At 49.4% G+C, this 21,962-nt stretch overlaps 1 protein-coding gene across 6 annotated transcripts in view; it reads right to left on the reverse strand.

The window, feature by feature from the left end:
- Positions 1 to 484: 484 nt before the first annotated feature.
- LOC126529766 (DNA-binding protein P3A2-like) overlaps positions 485 to 21,962 on the reverse strand; it is a 169,667-nt gene continuing 148,189 nt past the window's right edge. For all 6 annotated transcript variants that reach the window (XM_050177275.3, XM_055070003.2, XM_055070004.2 and 3 more), the window contains 2 exons: positions 10,064 to 10,238; positions 485 to 1,775 (listed from right to left, as the gene is read on the reverse strand). In XM_050177275.3, coding sequence (XP_050033232.1) covers positions 1,615 to 1,775; positions 10,064 to 10,238 — 336 coding nt within the window. In that variant the 3' untranslated portion in view covers positions 485 to 1,614. The remainder of the gene's footprint in view (positions 1,776 to 10,063; positions 10,239 to 21,962) is intronic.

A 21,962-nucleotide genomic window follows, 5' to 3' on the forward strand; every position in this document is an offset into this window, starting at 1 on the left:
GATGTGCGCGACGCTGGTGTGCATCTCTCATGGAGAGAAGTACGCGGCGGCAGTTGGGGTGGTGGACGATCGAGCAGGGGCTTCCATTTCACTTTTTCTTTTTTCTTTTCAAGGATTTCACATTCCGTTAACTTTCGGCACGGACACCCAGCAACCAGACTTCATCGTTATAACCGATAATATGGCATGGGGACATTGTAGTAAGCGGGTTGTTTCCCCATAGAAAACATAGAAAAGTTGACAGTGCAGCAGCTTTTCGTTGTTATAACTGATATAGTGTTAAAACCGGTGTTGTTATAAGTGGCTTCGACGGCACTACCAAGGTGGCGTCAACAGAAGAGGGCTCTCGTTGTTCTGAATTTGGCACATGCATGGCGCGATTTTATACTAACATGCCGTATTTGAGCAGGACGGAGCAAAAGACCGCGCTTGGCTTAGTTTGGTGCCGCTGTTCCACGACAGCGTTTCTCTGCAAGGAGTGGACTGAAATTTTGACCAGCTTTATTTCAACAAGTAGACACAACGTTTATTACTCAATGTTTGAAATTTGGGCACAAAGCATAACCTCAGAATTACGCTAAAGTGATAACAAGGCTGAGAAATCACAAGATCTGTTCCAAATCAGAGCAACAAAATTCCTGCTAGCACAAATCATTAACAGTGAGAACTTGATCACAAATTACAACAAATGTGTCACTCAAAGTGCACACAGCTAACAAAAAAAGGACAGAAACAGTTTCTCCCCACTACATCACAACACAAAGAAAAAGAATAAATCCTAGGTCTGTACAGAGCACACAAAAAACATGTGGATCACACTTTCGGCACAAGTTCAAAGTGCACACACACTTGCTTGCTTCACAAAATGGTGGGAAGATTCACGTCAAGGCTGCAGGGATACACACAGACACACACCACACAGCACTCATCAATAAATACAATCATGTGTCACATAGTGTCTTTGGCAGACTAGAGGCGACGCACAGTCCCAGGGGGGCACACACCAGCGTCCCTGCTCTGGCGTTGATGGGCGACCCTGTGAACATGGTTGAGCAATTCTCTCAAGCATCCACAAGTTGTGCCGATGACTTGTGGCAGGCTATGGTGCAGCCTGGCTGTGAAACCGTCACTCACAATGCATACACAAACAATGCACAAAATGAAGGCTACTGCAAAATGCATTATGCTACAGCATGACATCGAGTGTCACTGTGTACACCACCCCTCTGCAAAAAGAGTAAAGGCCAGCCGGCTGGAATTAAACGTGTTGCAGTAGGGAGGAGTACATCTCATGAGGTTAAGCAGTGGTATCTTTTACACGCACCCTACTTAATATGACAACAAAGGAATGCCACTCGGCCGTCTTCCTAACACTTGTGTTTGCATTCTGCATGCAAAAAACACATATGGCAATTAGGCAATCGCGAACACATCACCCAGCCTTCAACAGGCCTGACAGTTTTCCGAGAGTACACAAAAGGTGAAATTTTGGCAGCAACACTAGAGTCCCTGGCACATTAAGAGTGCACCACTCGCCGAGGCTTAGCTGCTGGACTTGAGATCCAAATCTGCTACCTTGGCTCTACAACAAATGTCTTGATGCACTGGGCCAAGTCAATCCACCTGTGTTGTGCTCACTGGCACAGCTAGAACCTCCACTGTATCGCCAGTTCCTTCGGTGCCAGCAGCTTCGGCGGACACGACAGGTGCCATGGTGACTTGCATTCCGTGGTACATGGACACTGGTATGGTCACCATACCGGATACTGGGAACGCTGCAAGAGCAAGCATTACTTGTAAGAGCAAAAACACATAAGCCGACAGTCCACTGCAGGCAGTGATTAACCTTATCTCACATCAGCCAGTTCCATCCTGCAAATTTCCTAGTCTGTGCTTATGAGGTATACAGTCGCCGACTGATTTTTCGGACTCCGAAAATTCGGTCATGCTCGATTATTCCATCTGCTTTGCGGCACCGCCATTCTCCCCATAGACCATAATGTATAACAACTGCCGAAAGTTCGGACACCTTGCAACCTCTTGTCTGATTTTTCGGACACTCCTTGAGCCAACTCGATCGAGAGCACCATGCACCGACTCTGACCGGTGCATGGTTCGACTTGCTGAACACCATTTTTGTTTTGAATGGAACCTCCTTGCTGCCCCATGAAGTGGCGCTACTGCAAATCCGCGCTCATCATCATTGTTTCTGCCTGGTTCGTAGCTACAGCAGTTCTGGTCTCAGCCTAGTAAGCCATGTCAAGACAATCCAGCAGCTGATTTGTTTCTTCGTGCACGACGCTGCGAGTAGGCCACGTTTCTCGTTTGTGTGACTGCTGTCGGTCTGACGGCGTGGTGATGTTGGCTTTGTGTGCTGTGTCGAGATTCCGGTGATCCAACGCGGCATACGGAAACATCGCGTCAAGTGTCTAATGGTGCCGACAGTGCCTGCGCAGACTGCACTGAAGAATGCCGGCAAGCGGGTGCCGGGAGGCCTAGGATTTGTCACCTTCCGATGTGCTCCCTACTGGCACCGAAAATGTTCTGCCGAGACCTGCGCAGTGGTTGCATTGCGATTCTGGACACCGTCTCATTTGACAATTTCACAGGTGCTGATACTGCTGTACTGACATGCGCAGAAGTCGACGACGGCGAGATAATTCGTCAGGTTTCTGTTGCACCGCCTGACGATGACTCCGAGCCGGAAGATGACGCATCATGTGCTACGCTGCTGCAGTGACTGCGCGCGCTTTCAGCCGCCTATAGTGACCGTACGACCCTCTCCGAGATTCAGGCTTATCGGACTCCGCGTAAACGAAAAAGCTTCACGATTTCACGATTCTTCACGATTTCTTCAAGCCTACTGCAAAGCCCGAATAAGTGCGTGGAAATAAAGGATTCTTTTTCTTCTTAATCTGCTTTTTCGGACACCTGTTTATTCGGACATTTCTGCAGTCCCCGTGAGGTCCGAATAAACGGTCGGCGACTGCAGTGCATAAGGGGACGCTAGCTTTTCTACGGAACTGGTACCTGCGTCATGTTTGGTCACAAAAGCTAATATTCCATTGTTTCCCGTTATTTTGCAAAGACCTGCTAAGTTCGTCCCTGTGCCACAAAGGCAACTTGCAATATTTTATTAACAAATCCAATGCAGTGAACATGATCTGCACAGGATAAAAGGCCGGGTCATGCCTTTTATTGTATGCATTATCATGCTCATATATTATCGGCGCAGGATGGTGTAGAGTTTTCATATATTTTCACTCAGTGCGGTTTTCAAAAAGCTTTTGATCTGTGTCAGTCATGCTGTCCAAACTAAATGTCGCCAAGAATTAAAAAAAAAATGACAAAGTGCCTTAAGCAAAGAGCAATCACTGTACATCGATGGGTGTTGTTCATGCTAGTGAAGAGTATTTATTTCTTCACTTGCAAAATTATTTAAGTAGGTGTAATTACCCAACTTTTGATTACCTTGCTTAATATAATAAGGCACCAATGCAGGAATTGTGCAGAATGAGAAGTGGTGACAGAAAACAGCAACCCAAGTCTTGCGTGGTGCCTTTTTGCCAACAAAATGAGAAAGTCCACGAGAGCAACAACAACAACAACAACAAAAAAAGAAAATAAAGAACAATGAAAGAAAGAAAGAAAGAAAGGGAAAGTGCGCGGCAACACGTACATGCATACCAGGGATGTCACTGCCCTTTCAAATAGCTCATCACAGTGAAAATGAGTGCCCATGCTCTTTCCCCAATGTGTCAGAAGCTTTCAGCGCACATCTTTGGCCTCTATCAAATGCGAAGTCAGCAAGCATAGGAAGGAAGGAGACTGCATCGTAGCCGAGACTGCATCGTTGGCGGCGACGCAGGTCGTAGGTCACCATCACCAGCAAAGACGGTGTACTTTGTTTCTGATGAATTGTGCAACACGGACACGCAGCCTGCAAGTGAGCCCTAACTGTCGACAAGCTACACTGAGATAACCGAAGATTCACTGGACGAATCGTCCCCTGAACAACACACCATTCAGATGCATGTTGAGCTGTATTTTGTGTCAGTGGTGACAGCAGAAGCGCCAGAGTGGAGCGTTCACGACTTCCTTTGTGCAATGTCTGCGACTGAACGGAAGTTAAATTTGAAAGACCAGCAAGACCAAGAACAAATTTTCAAAGCCCACCAAACGAAGATGCAAAGGCGCAAGAGGATGCCTGATAGCAATGATGCCTAATATTACAGCCCTAGTGCATTCTAATATGTTGCAACAGAACTGCTTGTTGGCCTAGTTGGTGCTTGCTAAAAGACATGTTTTTTGCCGCAAGTTAAAACACACATGAAAGGAAGACACACAAGGACAACACGGGCGGCACTTCCAACTGGTTTAATTTGGGCTGTGACCCATGAATGTATATACACATACACGCATGCGCAGGCTGTTCACAAATCTAGGTTACCCAGCGGTCAAACAATCAGTTTCCGATTTGTAGAGCACGATAGATGTATCGCTAATGCAATGTGAACCTTTCCTTTTTATATAGTAAGCTTCCATTAGCTCACATGCTGTTTAATTTCTACTTCTGCCAAGAATCCTAATCTCAGAAAAACGTGGTTAATCTTAAATCTAAAAACTGCAGGGTGTTGAAGCACTGCGATGATATTTTATTAAACATTTTTAGGGACAATGGCAAAGGGCTTTCGTTTATGCATGAAGTGCCACACCGTAACGCCCTGCAGTTTTTAGATTTAAGATTAACCTTTCATGACGGGCAAGCTTGTTGGCAATATTTCCCACGTGCCAAGAAAGGGTTACTGCCGTATAATTCATGTCATTCCAAAATTGTCAAGCGTGGAATTACTATGCTCTGCTTGGAGTCTGCCCTCGGAAAGTCGTGTACATACACGATGCAGGCCTCGTTCAATAATCAGATTAAGCGACTTAGCAGCACGGTTCCCTGACTCGTTGGTGACCTCCGTCACCAAAAGCCTTTTACGGAAGGTTAAAGTGCCGTGCTGCTGCACATCACTGATGAAGAGAATCTTGACGTTCCCGCCTATCAACTCGCCCGCTTGCGCATCAAGAACTAGCAGAGGATCGACAGCCGGCACTACAATCTTCGACGATGCTATGTGGAATACCAGCCTGGCGACCGTATTTGGGGTTGGACGACAACACGCCGACGAGGAGTTAGTGAGAAGCTTCTACACAACTATTTCGGATCCTACAAGATCATCCGATGCATTGATGCACTGGACTATGAGGTCATGCCAGACGGCATTTCACAATCCCAACTGCGCTGCTCATGACCTAAAATAGACCATGTGCGCTTCAAGCCATTCTACCAGCACTAACGAACTTTGGGACTCCGTTTCCTTGTTGATTTTTCTTAACTAAGTCTGCTTTTGCTTTTTCGCTCATCTATTATGTTTGTAGCATCAGGACGATGCTTTTTAAGAGGGGGGCATTGACACGTGTACCTGTTTATCTTTCTCGAGAGACCGCTTTTCACTGGCTAACAAATGTTAAACGCTATCGCTCAGCGCAGGAAGTGCCTGCATATATCGGAAGTTTCTTGATGGTTCTATCCGTTGTCTGTTGTCACCGAACCTTGTGTAATCTCATTGTATGCACAACGTGAACACATGGGCGCCAGCGATTACCGTATTTACACGAATCTAATGCACACCTTTTTTCCAGTAAAACGGTTCCAAAAATTGCGTGTGCGTCAGAATTTGAGTACAACCCTAAATCTGTGTTACCATATTGCCATCGGCATTCGAAAAATGGCCTCCTCGTACGCGCTTCTAGCCTAGCTGTCGTAGCTTCCTCTATGTGCATACCTCCATTTTGTACGTGTAACCAGGCGCTGGTGTACCTAGTCTACCGCCTGTCTGCCCGTTTTCTGCGTTTATTCAATCAGCATGGAAGCACCGACTGCGAAAGCATGCCTAGTCCACCATGACGCTGCATTTAAAAGGAAAGTTATCATGTGCGTAGGGACGGATGGAAATCGGGCCGCATCACGGGCATTTGGAGTTCCCGAAACTTGCGTGCGGGACTGGCGCAAACAGAAGAATATCTTCGCCAGCAAAGCAACAAGGAAGGGTTTCAGTGGACCGAAGCAGGGCCGCTTCGCCGAAATAGAAGAGCTGCTCGTGGAATACGTGCAAGAGCAGCGAGCAGCACAGCGGCCTGTGACGACCAATCTGCTCAAAGTATGGGCGATGCAATTAGCCCTACAGAAAGGGCTAATGCGGAGTGACTTCAAAGCGAGCAGGTGCTGGCTATCAAATTTTATGAAAAGAAAAGGCTTTTCTTTTCGAAGGTGGACAGGGATATGCCAACAATTGCCCGAAGAATATGAAGAGAAATTGCACAGTTTTCAGTGCTACGTTGCACAGTTTTCGGTGCTACGTTTTGAATTCGCACCATAGAAATGGCTACCACTTCGGACAGATTGGAAATGCCGATCAGACGCCGCTCTACTTTGACATGCCTGCCATCACAACCTTTGAAAAGAAGGGGGCGAAGCAAGTGCGCGTTTTGTCCTCCGGCTACGAAAAAACTGAAGTCATCGCAATGCTTTGTTGCACTGCGGATGGGCACAAGCTGCCCTCGTATCTCATCTTCATACGGAAGACGCTCCCGAAAGGATTCGTGTTTCCGAGTGGCGTGATTGTGCGCACAAATGAAAATGACCACGGACTTTGTTGCTGGCTGGATTGATAACGTTTGGTGGGAGAGATTTGGTGGCAGTTTGGGTCTACGTGGGATGCTTCTGCTCAACGCGTTCAGGTGCCACCTTGACCAGCGCATCAAGGACAAGCTGGCTGAATGCAACACCGACCTTGCCTTGATACCCAGCAGCATGCCGTTGCAGCTCCAGCCGCTCAATGTTTGTTTGAACAAGCCAGTGAAAGGTAGAATTTGGGCGCTCTACACTGAATTCACGCCCGCAATAAAATGAAACGTGCCTCGCTGCAGGACATTGCTGGATGGGTGAAAAATGCATGGTGCACGATCCCGTTTGCCATGGTCAACAAGGCCTTTAAAAAGCGCTGGATTTCGAATGCCATGAACGGCACTGAGGATGAAATGCTTTGGTCTGTTGATAGCGATAAGAAGTTGTCTGATAGCGACGACAAGTGATATCTATTACCCCACGCGACTCGTACCGACGCAGTGAAAATCTTGATGGCAAGGTACGCTGCTTCCATATGTCTTTTTATTCATCGCAACTTTAGTGTATTGCGAATAAATCTGTTTTTTCCAAATGAGAGACGATAGTATTTCTATATGAAAGCACGAGAAGTGCGGTATTATACAATTTTTTTCTTTTTGGTCATGGAAAATGGGTGTGCATTACAATCGAGGCTATCATTTCTTTTATTTTTTGGTCGTGGAAAACGGGTGCGCGTTACAATCGAGGGAGCATCAGAATTGAGTAAATGTGGTACTCTGAAACCTTCTATATGTCATGTATACGAGCTGACGCGCTTGACCTACAGATCAAATTTCGCCGATAGCCGATTGTGTTCACCGTTATCGCTGTGCTTTGAGAGTAAGTTTCTTTTGTGGGCAAAGGTTCGCCCAATAAAGAGTTAGTTTTGTCATTCACAGTTTTGCGACTGTTTTCTTCATCGTCACTACAATATTGTGGTGAAGCGTACCAAGAGTGGAAATGGGTTACTGTGATGGGACGTTCCTTAATTATACCTGTATGCACCCACTGTCTCCTGTCACGGTTTGATCACCAATGGTACTGGCAGGCCGTTGTAGCTATTTTGGACGTGCCTGTGGCAGTTTAAGGGGGGAGGAGGGGATCAGAATTAACTTTTTTGTTTCTTGACAGAAAGGGCTGAAATTTGGCACACACACTGCACATTGCAATAAAGAGACAATTCTAAAATTTCATTAGGATATCTTAATTAGTTTTTGTTTTATAAGAATTTATAAGTTCCTTGCTTGTGGAAAGCCTGGCACAGTAACGAAACATGATAGGGAGCTGGAAATACTTTGCATGTTTGCCCAGATGTCTAATCTACATCAAGACAGTGTTCGATTTTTTTTTTTTAGTGCACTAATAATTTTTTGCTCAACATAACATGCACATGACTGTGCTTCACTGCATGGAGCCATGTAGTAATTGTGAAATAATTAAATAATGGAAAGATAAAGAAACATTTCAAGACTGTCTTTAAGTACAGCACAGCTTGTGGATCACAGCAAAACAAACTGGACCAAAATCAGTCAAGCCATTGTTGTGCTACGCTTTCCACGAGCGAGGTGATTGACAAAAAAAATGCAATTGAGAAAACTGGCTGCAAAGTTTGCAAAGTTTTAAAAGCACTGCAAATTTATTAAAAAGCACCAGGGCTGTAATATTTTGAATCATTGCTGTCAGGCATCTTCTTACACCTTTGCCTCTTTATTTGGTGGGCTTTGGATGCCTTCTTCAGGCGTTCTTTATCCTTTTCTTGCGCCGTTTGGAGTAGTGCATGACCACCATTTTCACTGCCAGGCCGAGCCTGGTATCGCAGTGTACACCCACAGAACGCTGTTGGCATCTTGGGCACAGAGCTTTAGCGATCAAATTGTTTATCGCGGAAACAGGCATAATAATGAACTCGCAGTCACAAGGGGCCTAAATTTGTTCTTGGCATTGCTGCTTCCGCTCAGTCGCTGACACTGCGCGAAGGGAGTCGCGAACGCTGCATGCCTGCGCTTCTGCAGTCACCGCTGACACAAAACGCGGCTCGAGGTGCGTCTGAATCGTGCGACGATTCGTCTGGTGAGCCTTGAGTCACCATACAGTATGTAGCTCGTCGACGGTTGGGGCTCACTCGCAGGCTGCGTGTCCCTGTCGCACGATGCATCGGAAACGCACACCGTCTCTGCCGGCGATGGAGACCTTCGACCCCCGTCGCCTCCAACAACGCGGTCTCGGTTGCTGACTCGCGCGGCCGTACGCACAGGTGCGAGAGCCTCCATTGGCACGTCTTCCGGTGGCTTAGTTATCAGTATCGATGTCACAGGGCGATTGTCGGCTTCGCTGCTGGAATAGCACGGTGCAAGATAACGCGGCACGTTATCCGCGTGTTCAGTCGGGTTCTCCGCTGGCCGCCGTCTTTTTCTCGCCGTAGGAGGCTTGCGCTTCCGTTTTCCGAAGGCATGCTTCATTTAAAAGTTCTTTTCGAACGAGCGACGATCCATCACTGACCTGGGAGCTTTCATAAATCCGAATTCTGCGAGTGTCAAGCGAAGAACGACGCCGGCGTGGTTTTCAAAGCAGACAACTGCCGTCCGCTGTGGTTGCCAGCTTGCCCGCTGCTGCAGCAGCAACCAATGGCGAGACGCCTTTCAGTACGGCAACCAATCGGAGGCCCGCTTTCATCGCAGGGCCCGTGTGACCGCCTTTAGCAGACCCGCGCTTCTTTTGTGTTTGTGCGTTTGTTACAAGATGGCGACGATCGAAGAATTCAGAAACGGAATGGCGAAACTTCGAGCGTTCGAACGATACCAAGATGGCGGCGTTCGGTGGCGGGAAAGACGAGTTAGGGCTCCGCGAACTGCGGTGATTTTACGCGATTTAAAGCTGTTTTCTCGCCCTACGCACTGATAAATTAATTTTTTTCGGGCACTTTTAGTGCGTTTTCAGTCAAACCATATTGATACAATGTAGATTAGGCATTGCAGATACCGAAACGCGTCGTTGCCAAAAATCGATCTTTTTTGCGATTTTCGCGATCTGATCCCCGCGTCCCCCCTTAAGCCCTTAGGAACAGTGAAAGGTATGCGCTCATTTTTTTGGGGCTATGGTTTCTTGGGCGTTGAATGTATCTGTGTTTGATGTATCTGGGATAGACCATATTCATTCAATCAAAGTAATAGCATGAGAATTCTACCCACAGCATAGCAGCATTCTCAGCTAACAAGAGATTCTCTGTGCTGCTTTATCTCAGAAATGTCCAGATGCAGGTCCTGTATGTCACTGGAGATGGTCACTTTTTTCGCAGTAGCCAGACAGGAGGCTCTGGAGCGTTTGTTAAAAGAGGTGTAGACAACTCACCGCTCTGTGTGCCGTCCTCGCCTGTGAGGATAATCTGTCCATCGTGGTTGATGGTGGCCTCAGCCAGGGTGGCCACTGCCTGGGCAGCAGCCTCGCTGTTCAGCTCCATGTTCACTGCACTGATGGGCGTCACTGCCTGGCCACCCTCACCATCACCCGTCACTGCTGTGCCCATCTGCACCAGGGAGGGGTTGTCCATGCAATGGTCATTTGGGGTGGAAGTGATCAACAGCAGCAAAGAGTCAAAGAGTTTATTCAGACAACGTATGGTACACTTGCCTAGGGCACAGACCAAAGGGCAAGTGGATGCCTGACAAGGAGTCTGCGCCCTTCTTGCTCCCTTGGCTCGTACAAAATTATTTACAGTAAACCTTCGTTATAATGAAGTGAATGAGGTGGCAAAAAATTTCGGTGTATACAGTAGTTCGATAAAAGCATTACTCCATAAAAGCTAGAAAAGTAGACTTGGAATAGCACAGTTCAGGACAACATTCATTTTGGCTAGATGGTGCATCACAGCTTCACGGAAGTATAATATCGGTGCCATGCAGCGCATTTTCGATCGCGAACAAGTGAGATCGGGATCGAATTTCTTGGTCGCTATTGACTCCTTCACACAAGCTGCGGGAGGGAACCAATAGGGTCCTGGCACGAGCGACATTGGGCATGCAGAAGGCGGTGTAGAGTAGCATTTGTCTGCTCCATTGTAGACTACTACTTCCACAGCGCTGCGGCCACCACAACCACACTGTCGATAATGTGCGGTCGCAGTATGGAGGAAAAAGATACGCGGCCAGAGAGGGTTGCTCGCTCTCTTGGTGATAATAAGCCCCCGAATAAAACTTAAGGCAGCGACATTCTTTTATCTTGCCGCCCGAGCCAGCTAGCAAGGTCTAGGCCCCATCCGTCTCCTTCGATGGAGCAAAGTCATGTCGTTGCGCTTGCGTCGTTTTCACGGAAATTAGCATGCGAGCGTCATGCTGCTGGGTGCGCCTTTCGTTTTCTCATTTTTTGTTTTGTTATGACTTTCGCTGGCGCCATGACAGTTGCTCTTGATTATGGTGCGCAACCCCCCAACTCTGCCATCACCGTGTCGTGCAATTGGCGTGCTGTGCAGCGTGATCACCACGATCAAAAAGAACAAACTGAGAGGGCGAGCGGTAGGAGGCCAGTTCATCCGAGGCATGCTATTGTGAGTGCACATGTGACCCTCGCTCTTAGGCATAGGTTGGCAGTGTGAGAGAATACTCACTCACACTCACTCACCATAATTTTTCCCAGCCCCGCACTCACTCGTGTTCATGCTCACCTCCACTCACGCTCACATGCGCTCACTCACACTCACTGGCACTCACCTCCACTCACACTCACTGCCAATCACCTTTTCTCACTCACTGGCACTCTCGCACTCACTGGAACTCGCTTGCACTCGCCTCCGCTCACACTCCTCTCCACTCACAGGCTCTCATCTCACTTCACTCATCTCTGCTCACACTCACTCATACCTCCACTAACACTCATTGGCACTCACTCACCCTCACTGGAACTCCCTCACAGCTCCACTCACTGGCACTCACTCGCACTCATCTCCACTCCCACTCAATGGCTCTCACTCGCACTCATCTCCACTCACACTCACTCGCACTCACCGTCACTAACACTCACTTGCACTCACCTCTGCTCACACTCACTGGCACTCATCTCCACTCCCACTCACTGGTTCTCACTCGCACTCATCTCCGCTCACACTCACTGGCACTCACTCACACCTCCACTCACACTCATGGCACTCACTCACACTTATCTCCGCTCACACTCACTGGCACTCCCTCATACCTCCACTCACTGGCTCTCACTCGCACTCATCTCCGCTCACACTCACTGGCACCTCACTCCCACTCATCTCCACTCCCACTCAATGGCTCTCACTTGCACTCATGTCCACTTACACTCACCGTCACTAACACTCACTTGCACTCTCCTCTGCTCACACTCACTGGCACTCATCTCCACTCCCACTCACTGGCTCTCACTCGTACTCATCTCTGCTCACACTCACTGGCACTCACTCACACCTCCACTCACACTCATTGGCACTCACTCACACTCATCTCCGTTCACACTGACTGGCACTCAATCACACCTCCACTCACACTCATTGGCACTCACTCACACTCACCTCTGCTCACACTCACTGGCACTCCCTCAAAGCTCTACTCACACTCACTGGCACTCACTCGCACTCATCTCCACTCCCACTCAATGGCTCTCACTCGCACTCATCTCCACTCACACTCACTCGCACTCACCGTCACTAACACTCACTTGCACTCCCCTCCGCTCGCACTCACTGGCACTCATCTCCACTCCCACTCACTGGTTCTCACTCGCACTCATCTCCGCTCACACTCACTGGCACTCACTCACACCTCCACTCACACTCATGGCACTCACTCACACTTATCTCCACTCACACTCACTGGCACTCCCTCATACCTCCACTCATCTCCACTCCCACTCACTGGCTCTCACTCACACTCATCTCCACTCACGCTCGCTGGCACTCACTCACATTCGCGCTCACCTCCGCTCACACTCACTGGCGCTCACTCATGCTCTGGCACTCACTCGTACTCCCACTCCCCTCTGCTCCCACTCACTTGCACTCACGCCTTTGAAATGAGTGTAAGTGAGTGCACTCATTAGTGAGTGTGCCAACCTATGCTCTAAGAGGAGCAGCTTATCAGTACGCTTCGAGCAATCCGGTTTAATATTATTACAATATCATCGAGCAATGCTCAAGAAACGAGCCGCCGCGAGAACGACGATGAAGTTGGTCGGTGCGCTTGGCGCGAGCGAGTGTCAACCTGGCTGCCTGGCTCCAGTGTAAATAGCCTGCAAATAGCCTCTTCTGTCTGTGTCTTTCCACACGCAACATTCTGGTGGAGGTCGGCGATCCCCTTCCTCACCACAAAACTCAGAAGTGGTCGGCACACCAAGCTTGTCACCCTGCCTCCCGGTGACGCGCCCACATCTGCAATGGCTTCAGCTTGTCCCACTGCTGCAATCGTCACGGTCGCCCCACATCGCGACCCAGGTGTGTTCTCTGGCCTGGAGAGCCAGGATGTTGAAGACTGGATCAAACTCTATGAACACGCCAGTGCTAATAACAGGTGGGACCCAACGATTATGCTCGCCAATGTCATCTTTTATCTCAGCGGCACCCCACGCGTGTGGCAGCAAACGCATGACGACGAGATAACCAGGTGGGACAATTTCAAAGAGAAGCTACGGGAACTGTTCAGCGACCCCATTGGGCGCAAGGCTGCCACGAGAAAGGCTCTTGCGTCCCGTGTTCAGTCATCTACGGAGCCGTACGTTTCCTACATCCTCGACGTCTTGGCTCTCTGCCGCAAAGCTGCTGATGCTATGTCCGAAGCCGATAAAGTGTCACAAATTCTAAAAGGCATCGCCGACGATGCTTTCAATTTGCTTGTTTTCGGCAACGTCTCCACCATCGACGCCATCATCAAAGAATGCCGTCCCCTTGAACAAGCTAAGAGCCGCCGTATCACGCGGCTACCCAACACAGCTGCTACGTCGACATGTGAGGGTCGACCACGTCAGACCACCACCTGTGACGACGTCACCCGTATTGTTCGCCGCGAACTCGAGGCTACCTGTTGGCCAGCTTTCTCCACGGCGCCTCCCGATCCGCCAGCAACCACCAATGCGATGATCCAGGCCGTCGTCTGCCAGGAATTTGAGAACATGGGTCTGAACTCCGTGTGTTCCACGTCTCAACCCAGCGTTCCCCAGTTCTCTAGCGGCCCTCCTCGTCCTCAGCAGTCCTATTCCGCCACATCTCGCCGCAACCCGTCCGACTGGCGTACCCCTGATGACAGGCCGATCTGCTTTCACTGCTGTCGCATCGGCCACGTCGCTCGTCACTGCCGCAACCGATGGCCGCCAGCTCCTCCGACATACGCCGCCACTTATTCCCGCACTTTTGGACCTTCTGTTCCGTATGCCACCCGCCATGAACCCACTGTTGCTGATGCCCCTGCTTCGAACCTTTGCTACAGCCGCTCGCCCTCACCTCGACGCCGTCAGTTTCGTTCGCCCCAACCCCGCCGCTTCTCTTCGCCGCCTATCGCCTCCCGGACCCAGCCGGAAAACTAGGCACTGCAGCTTCTGGAGGTGAAGCTGCGCTGTCGACCCTGCCCTCAAATCCTCTGCTCACGTTACCAACGAACCAAAACCTTCTTGACGTTGACGGCTATCCTGTCACTGCACTCATCGATACAGGCGCACACCTTTCTATTATGAGTGCTGCCTTCCGACGACGACTCAAAAAGCTCCTCACCCCAGCGTCGGCACGCGTCGTCCGCGTTGAGGATGGCGGTACTGTGCCTGTTATCGGCATGTGTACGGCACGAGTCAGCATTGCCGGCCGCCACACTCCTGTCCTCTTCACCATGATTGCTCATTGCCCCCACGACCTAATTCTCGGCCTTGACTTTCTTTCCGCGCATTCTGCCTTTATTGACTGCTCTGCCAGTACCCTTCGCCTTGAGTTGCCGATTCTTGCAGAACCTTCTGACGCACCCCAGTGCCGCCTACGCCCCACCGGCTTTATTCGCCTGCCGCCAAAATCAATAGGCTATATTGAACTCTTGTCTTCCCCACCAGTCCCTGATGGCGAGTACCTCGTCACTCCTCTGCCCGACATTCCCATAAGGTATGACGTTACAGTACCTCACAGTATACTTAAGATTACTGGGAACCGCACTCGCATGCCTTTCTGTAACTTTGGATTAGCAAAGCAAATTCTACCGCAAGGTATTTGCCTTGCCAACGTTGATTGTCTCGGCGACCATCACATGGCAACATTATCAACCGATGCTTCTTGCGAGCTTAGCAGGCCCATCGTGCCAGCCTCGGCCGCCGATCCCAAGATACGGAAAATGGTTGCGACGGACCTGTCTTCTGCGCAGGCTGAATACTTTTACCAAGTATTATCGTCCTACAGAGCTATTTTCGACTTCGACGATCGCCCTTTAGGCCAGACGCTCGCGGTCAAGCATCGGATTCTTACTGGCGATGCTACTCCAATTCACTGACGACCGTATCGAATTTCTGTGTCGGAACGCTGAGTAATTCAAAGCGAGGCCAGGATCGCGTTATTGCTTATGCAAGCCGCCTCCTCACACCATCGGAGCGCAACTATTCCATTACGGAACGAGAATGCTTTGCTGTAGTCTGGGCGGTTACGAAGTTCCGTCCTTACCTCTACGGTCACCCTTTTTCCGTAGTCACTGACCATCATGCTCTCTGCTGGCTCTCATCCCTAAAAGATCTACAGGCCGGCTTGGTCGATGGGCTTTGAGACTACAAGAATTTTCGTATTCTGTGGTCTACAAGTTTGGCCGCCTGCACCAAGACGCTGACAGCCTGTCGCGTTACCCTATGTCGACCCTGACTCCTCCAATATTACCAGTGCTGCTTGTGTATTCTCTGTGTCGCAGCTGCTTCATTTCGCCGACGAGCAACGTCGTGACGCCTACACCAGAGAACTCATCGACCGTTTTGAGCACTCTCCGGCCGATGCTACTCTACGCCTCTTTGTCCTCCACGACGGTGCTCTGTACCATCGTAACCTTAGTCCGGACGGCTCTGAGTTCCTCCTTGTAATACCTAAACACCTCCGCTCCACCGTTATAGAAGAGCTCCACGACGCACCAACGGCAGGACATCTCGGCGTGTGCATGCCGAGATGCATGTATGCATGCCTTTGGGTCGGGACTGGGGAAAATATTGAATAAAGTTATCAGTTGAGTAATTTGAGTAAGGCGGCCTCGTTATAATGAGCGTTTACTGTGCGTTCAATCAATTACTAGTAATTAGTTACATTTTTTGGTAGTTTTGTTTTCTAACAATTACTTTGATTGGTCAGTAACACTCACTGTATTTCAACTACAGTGGAACTCCGATTATACGACTTTCTCAGGACCGCGAAAAAGCGTCGTAAAATACAAACATAAATTATGCCTAAAAAAATATGTTGTGCGGGACGCGAGCGCGGCTGGAAATCAGCAGAAAGAAGCGAGTGATGCGTCCCTAAAGAACAAGCAACAACTGACTTTATTTTTTTGTGTTTGTCCAGCCTCTACGCTCGGTTGCACACCCTGTGTAGTGTAGTGTAGTGGGTGTAGCCTTGGGGACGTCTTCTGGTGACACAGGTATCTGGTGGTATGCCCACACGGGACCAATTTTTGAAAAAAGTTTGGCCCCATGCAGTCCTGCCAGTATATCGTGAATATGTGGCACGGGGTACCTGCCGGGCGTTGTGGCACTGTTCAGCGCTCGATAGTCCTCGCAAGGACCTGATGATCGCTTAAGAACCATGTGAAGGGGAGATGCCCAAGGACTAAAAGAAGGTTGGATGATACCAAACTCCAACATATGGTCGAATTCCTGTGGTGCCACCACCAGTTTCTCAGGCGACAATCGAAGTGGACAAGCGTGAACCGATGGTCCAGTAGCACTGATGTGGTGAAATACGTGTTTTACTGGGGATTCTACTTGGCGCTGGTGTGTCAGGTCAGAAAATTCGCTCGGTATGGAAGTGAAACGAAGAGGGCCTGCTGGCTTGATCAGCGTAGGGCTGAGCGGCGTATGTCTTGAAAGCTTGCCTTTTACATCGCTTTGTGACATAGGGTCCTGTAACCTCCAGTTACGCACGTCGACTAACAGTCCGAAGTGGCGCAGAAAATCTGCCCCGAGAATGGCGAATTTCACATCGGCTACTATGAAAATCCATCGTAGCGTTCTCTGCAGGCCCAGCCTGATGGTTAGGGAGTGGTTTCCATACGTGGCGATGGCCGTGTTGTTGACTGCTTGCAAAGGCGATGTGTTCAGGTGCTTTCGGTTCGCGGGCGATGCTGGAAGTACGCTCACTTCGGCGCCTTGTGGACGAGGAAGCGGAAACCGCTGTTGCGGTCGGGTAGGAAAAAGACTGATGAGCGACCTTCTTGTATGGCAGAAACGCTGGTCGCCCTCAGTGCCTGCCCGGGGCGCTTCCCGAGAGCTTGCAGGGTGGTACGCATTTGCATGCAGCATTGCTGAACTTGGGATGATACCAACATAGTTTTTGGCATTTCATAGGTGACTGCAGAGCACTCTGACTGGTTGACCGTAACGCGGTATGGAGGGCGGCCATGGAATCCACGAGATGCGAGATTTCGTTCTTCATCTCTTGAAGCTGCTCATGTGGAGACGGTTCGCTTGTGATGGCCGCGACAGATGTGGGAGCTACTGCCATGAGCTTGTCGGCTAACTCGGCCAGCTTGGATAACTCATTCTCATTTGAGGCAGTCATGACCATTCTGACGTTCGGTGGGATTTTCTGTGCAAATATTTCTCGGAGCAGCAGGCTGTCAATACCATCCACTTTGCTGCCCAATAATTGCTGCATATGACGCAGCAGCTGGCTTGGCGTTCTGTCGCTGATGTTGGCTTCTTGGAGAAGCTATTGTAGCCGTTGGCTTTCGGGGGGCGTGATCCTGCGAATGAGTGTTGCCTTCAACGCCTCGTAAACATTGTCTGCTAGTGGGGAAGGCAACAGGTCTTGAATTTCACTAGCGGTTGATGGGGGCAGACTGCTCACCACATAATGGTATTTCGTGGAATCTGCTGTGATGCGCCGTGCAGCGAATTGTGATTCTACCTGAATGAACTACAATGCAGGGTCTGCAGTTCAAAACAGAGGCAGTTTGACGTTGACACCAGAGAGTGTTGGAATTTCGGTGCCTTGAGGTGTGTCCATAGCACTTGCTGCTTGTCCGGGTCACCAATGTTGTTCGGGACGCGAGCACGGCTGCAAATCAGCAGAAAGAAGTGAGTGATACGTCCCCAGAGAACAAGCAATAACTGACTTTATTTTTTGTGTTTGTCCAGCATCTATGGCTCGGTTGCACACCCTCGCACCACTTCCCTTTCCCGCACACTTCGCAATAATATTTTATCGTGTCAAAAAAGGCGAAAGGAAGTCTGGCTGCTGCTGTGCGACCGTGAGGCCGCCACAAATACTACTTATTTCGCTCGACGGATTTACGAGAAACTTCAATATAAACTACTAACATACTCTGCAGGGCTTGAAAACCCAAATTACCAAAAAAGTAAATGCGATAAGAATTAATGCAGCAGTACAGGTACCAATCATGGTTTATTCAAACAAACCTTTACGGCACTCCACTGCCCACTGCCACGATTACCGCCAGCCGCCGCGAACTTTAAAAAAGTCGGTAAATTTCTTTTGGACCTTGTTCGATCCGTGAACCAAGACCTTTTGCTCGAGTTGAGCAACGTCGAAAAGGAGGTTCTCTGCGGCGTTGCGTGAACAAATGAAGTTCCGGATGCCGTCTATGTGCCATCGCACCTCAGCGAACATGGTAGACACAGGCATGGCATCTGTGGCGTCGTCGTTGTCCTCGCCCGATATCGCATCGGTGTCGGCACCAGGCAAAGCCTCCTCGACAGCATCATCCAGCGACACCTCGATGCAGATCGCAACGCTGTCGTCGGCCTCCACGTACTCGGCGAAGGTTGTGGTGAGGTTTAAACCCTCGAAATCGTCATCGGCGAAAGCCTGCATAGGCCTCGAGCAGCATCGAGGTTGTTGCGTCCCCAGCAGAGAAGGCAGTCTCTCGCTTAAAGCCCTAGTGCTTGAACGAGTTAGCGATTGCGCTTCGCGACACTATATTCCACGAACTGGCAATAAAATGCATAGTGTCGAGCACAGTGATCTTAATTCTGACTCGCTGCGCTCCATAGCCGCCAGCCGACGCTGCAATAACTGCTTCCGGTACGAAGACGAGGCAGGGAAGAAAGCTGCGCCGGAGCGAACCGGTCGAGCGGTGTCAAGCGCTCCACATGTGGAGTGAGGAAAGAGACCCTGTAGCAAGCATGTGACGCCCCCTCGGGCATAATCTTCGTTGGCCCGCCAGGCTTGGTGGCCTGCCAGCCTCTGTAGGCAACATTGGTCGCCGCAATAAACACAGACGAGCACAGCTGCTCGGCGGTCAGTCATCGTTCAGCACCACCACACTGCGGAGCGTCCGTCTAATGGAAGGTGCCTCGAGTCCTCCCTTGTTCACAAACCTGGGCAGATCGTGACAGACCCGCGGCACTCTTTTGTCCGCCGTTTCGTCCCGCGCTTCGCGAGGGTCATCGTATAACACTGGTCAGCCGTGAAATTGCGTCGGATAACCGGGATTTTTAATGCATTGCTTCTATGGAGACTTTGCCGGGACTGTGCTAATCCTTCGTAAAACACGGATCGCGAAACCAGGGGATGTATAACCGGGGTTCCACTGTACTTTCTTCAGTAACCAATTGCACGTAACCAGTTACTTTATTGGTGAAACAAGACTTAATGGGCGACGAAGCTTTGAGCACTTAAATTTGGTGGTAATTACCGTAGAATGCCTGCAGCCCCCAGTTGAGATTGTCCAAAGGGATGAAAACATGCACGTGGTTTGCCTCGCTCCTACAACCACCGTTCTGCAGTGACTCCTTCTTCAGCCGAACGTTGCAGGCTTGCAGATTTTCACACATCTCTTGGAATCCAACCTTTCGGCTTTTTCTTATAATTTTTCTCTCTCTTGGAAAGTGCTTTTAGGCAGCGTTGATAGGCAGTAAGAGCTCCTGCTAAATTCTTCTCTTGGCGAGTCTTCGGCTTCTCTGCCGTAGAAGTTAAAACCTCCCCCAAATATTTGTGATTTTTCCAGGTGCCCGAAATTTCCCCTGACAGTATCCAGTTTTGCAGATTGCTTAAATTTTGCACAAAATATGTAGAAAGTTGGTGAGGTTAACCTCCTGCAATTCAACCAGTGAAATTATGTCCCCAGTGCAAAGGTGCTAGGTAGCACTGGTGTGCCAGCCATCTACGTTGATTGATAGCAGGCAAACAAGGCAAGCCTGGAGACTATGTTTGAATGCCAGGGCAACAACTGCCTTCTTTGCCAGGGTTTAGACAGCTCAAGAAGGCGACAAGGAAAGGCTTAGGCGTCAGGGATGTCTGCCTGAAAGGGTCTTGGAGGATCTCTTGTCGAGAATGACAGAAAGTGAACAAAAAGAAAACTCAATCAATGAAAGCACACTGCAACTTCAGTCAAAGTTGTGGCTAGACAAGCTGGTGCAACCAAGCCTCGCGCACTCTGAAGTTCCAGCGATCGCCAACGACTGCGAAAAATCAACCATTGCGTGTTCCAGTATGAAGTGCATAAGTGGTGCTACTGAAATTTGGTCGTATACTCATATTTTTTCTGCTAAAGGCGCTGAACGCAGATAAATATTTTATCTATAAACGAATAACCATTAAACACAGATACCATGTAATTTTTTACAAAATAAGTACTGCATTTATTCGAATGTAGGCCGATAGTTTTTCAAACAATCATATACCAAACTATAGGGTGGGCTTAGATTCGAGGATGTTAAAAAAATACGCCAGTTTGTGATTGAAAATTATAAATTTGGTGCATAGCTAGCTAACGCCATCTAGAAAAGTCAGTATTGCAGCCGCTATTAGCCACGCCAGTAGCCAACTGAAGCACACGAGCAATGTCGCTATTTTGACCTGTGTCGTGTCAGCATGCGGCATGGCCCATAGCGTGGCATTAACGTAATGGCACCACACAGGTGATGCCACTGTAGTGCCACTTTCAAACTAAGATTTGTGCTAGCCACAGAGGCATAGTCAAACATTCAAGCCGGGCGGGACTACAGCATTGATGAGGAAAACATCCGTCGTAGGAGGGGGTGATGGGGGAGCACTTTTTGCATGTGACGCAATGAGGAGATGACAGCGATAAGGAAAATAAGCGCGTGATTGTTCATTGAGATCGTGCTGCGTTTCTGTGATAACAGAGCAACGTGACTGAGTTGGCTATCTTGTGCGCATGTCTTGTGTGTTTAAACCCATCGCACGTGTGCCAATAAGCGATGCACCGTGCCTACATAAACCCTTGTTTTTTCGTGCAATAAAGGAATCTTGCAAAAGCTGCTGCGGCGTCCACATCGGTACCTACACTGACGACAAGGCACGGTAGCGCCCATGCGGGGAGGGTGTTCCCGGCAAGATGGCCTTCGGCGTCCGTATCGCGAATTTCATTTAAATGGTAACTCTTCATGGGAGGATTACGTAGAGCGTATAGAGCTATGCTTCACTGCAAACAAGAAACTCACGGAAGACGCCGACAAGAGGGCAGTATTGCTGAGCTGCTGTGGGGAGGATACATACTCCCTGATAGCTACCCTTCGTCAAGCCACCGAACGCTGACTACCAGTCGATCGTAAAAGCCGTGAAGAACCACATCAACCCGAAGCCATCCGAGCTATATTCAAGGTACGTGTTCTCGAAGCGAGATCAGCAAGATGCCGAATCTGCCGCAGACTACGTTACGGCTTTGTGTAAGCTAGCCGAGAACTGCGGGTTCAACGACAACCAGCTTCTTCTTGACGTAATGCTAAGGGACCGGTTGGTTTTTGGAATCTCCGACAGCATTGTGCAGCAATGTTTGTTGGCAGAGAAAGACCTAACTTTTAAGACTGCCTATGATCTAGCAGTGACGGCAGAGGCTACTGCAAAACATCAAATGGTTATGGGCGGCCTACGTCAGGACGTCCCAGATTTGACAGCTAAAGTAGACAGGCAACACATGAAGCAGCATAAGAATGGGCAAGATGTAAAAACTTCAAGCGAGCAGTTGAAATGGCAGTGTTTCTGGGGTTTGGGCGACCACGCTGCATACCGTTGCAGGTTTTAAACCGCAGTATGCTTTAACTGTTCCGTGAAAGGACACTTGGCCAAAGCGTGCCGAAAGAAACAAAGAGG

The sequence above is a fragment of the Dermacentor andersoni genome, chromosome 9 (assembly GCF_023375885.2).
Source record: "Dermacentor andersoni chromosome 9, qqDerAnde1_hic_scaffold, whole genome shotgun sequence".
Lineage (NCBI taxonomy): Eukaryota > Metazoa > Arthropoda > Arachnida > Ixodida > Ixodidae > Dermacentor > Dermacentor andersoni.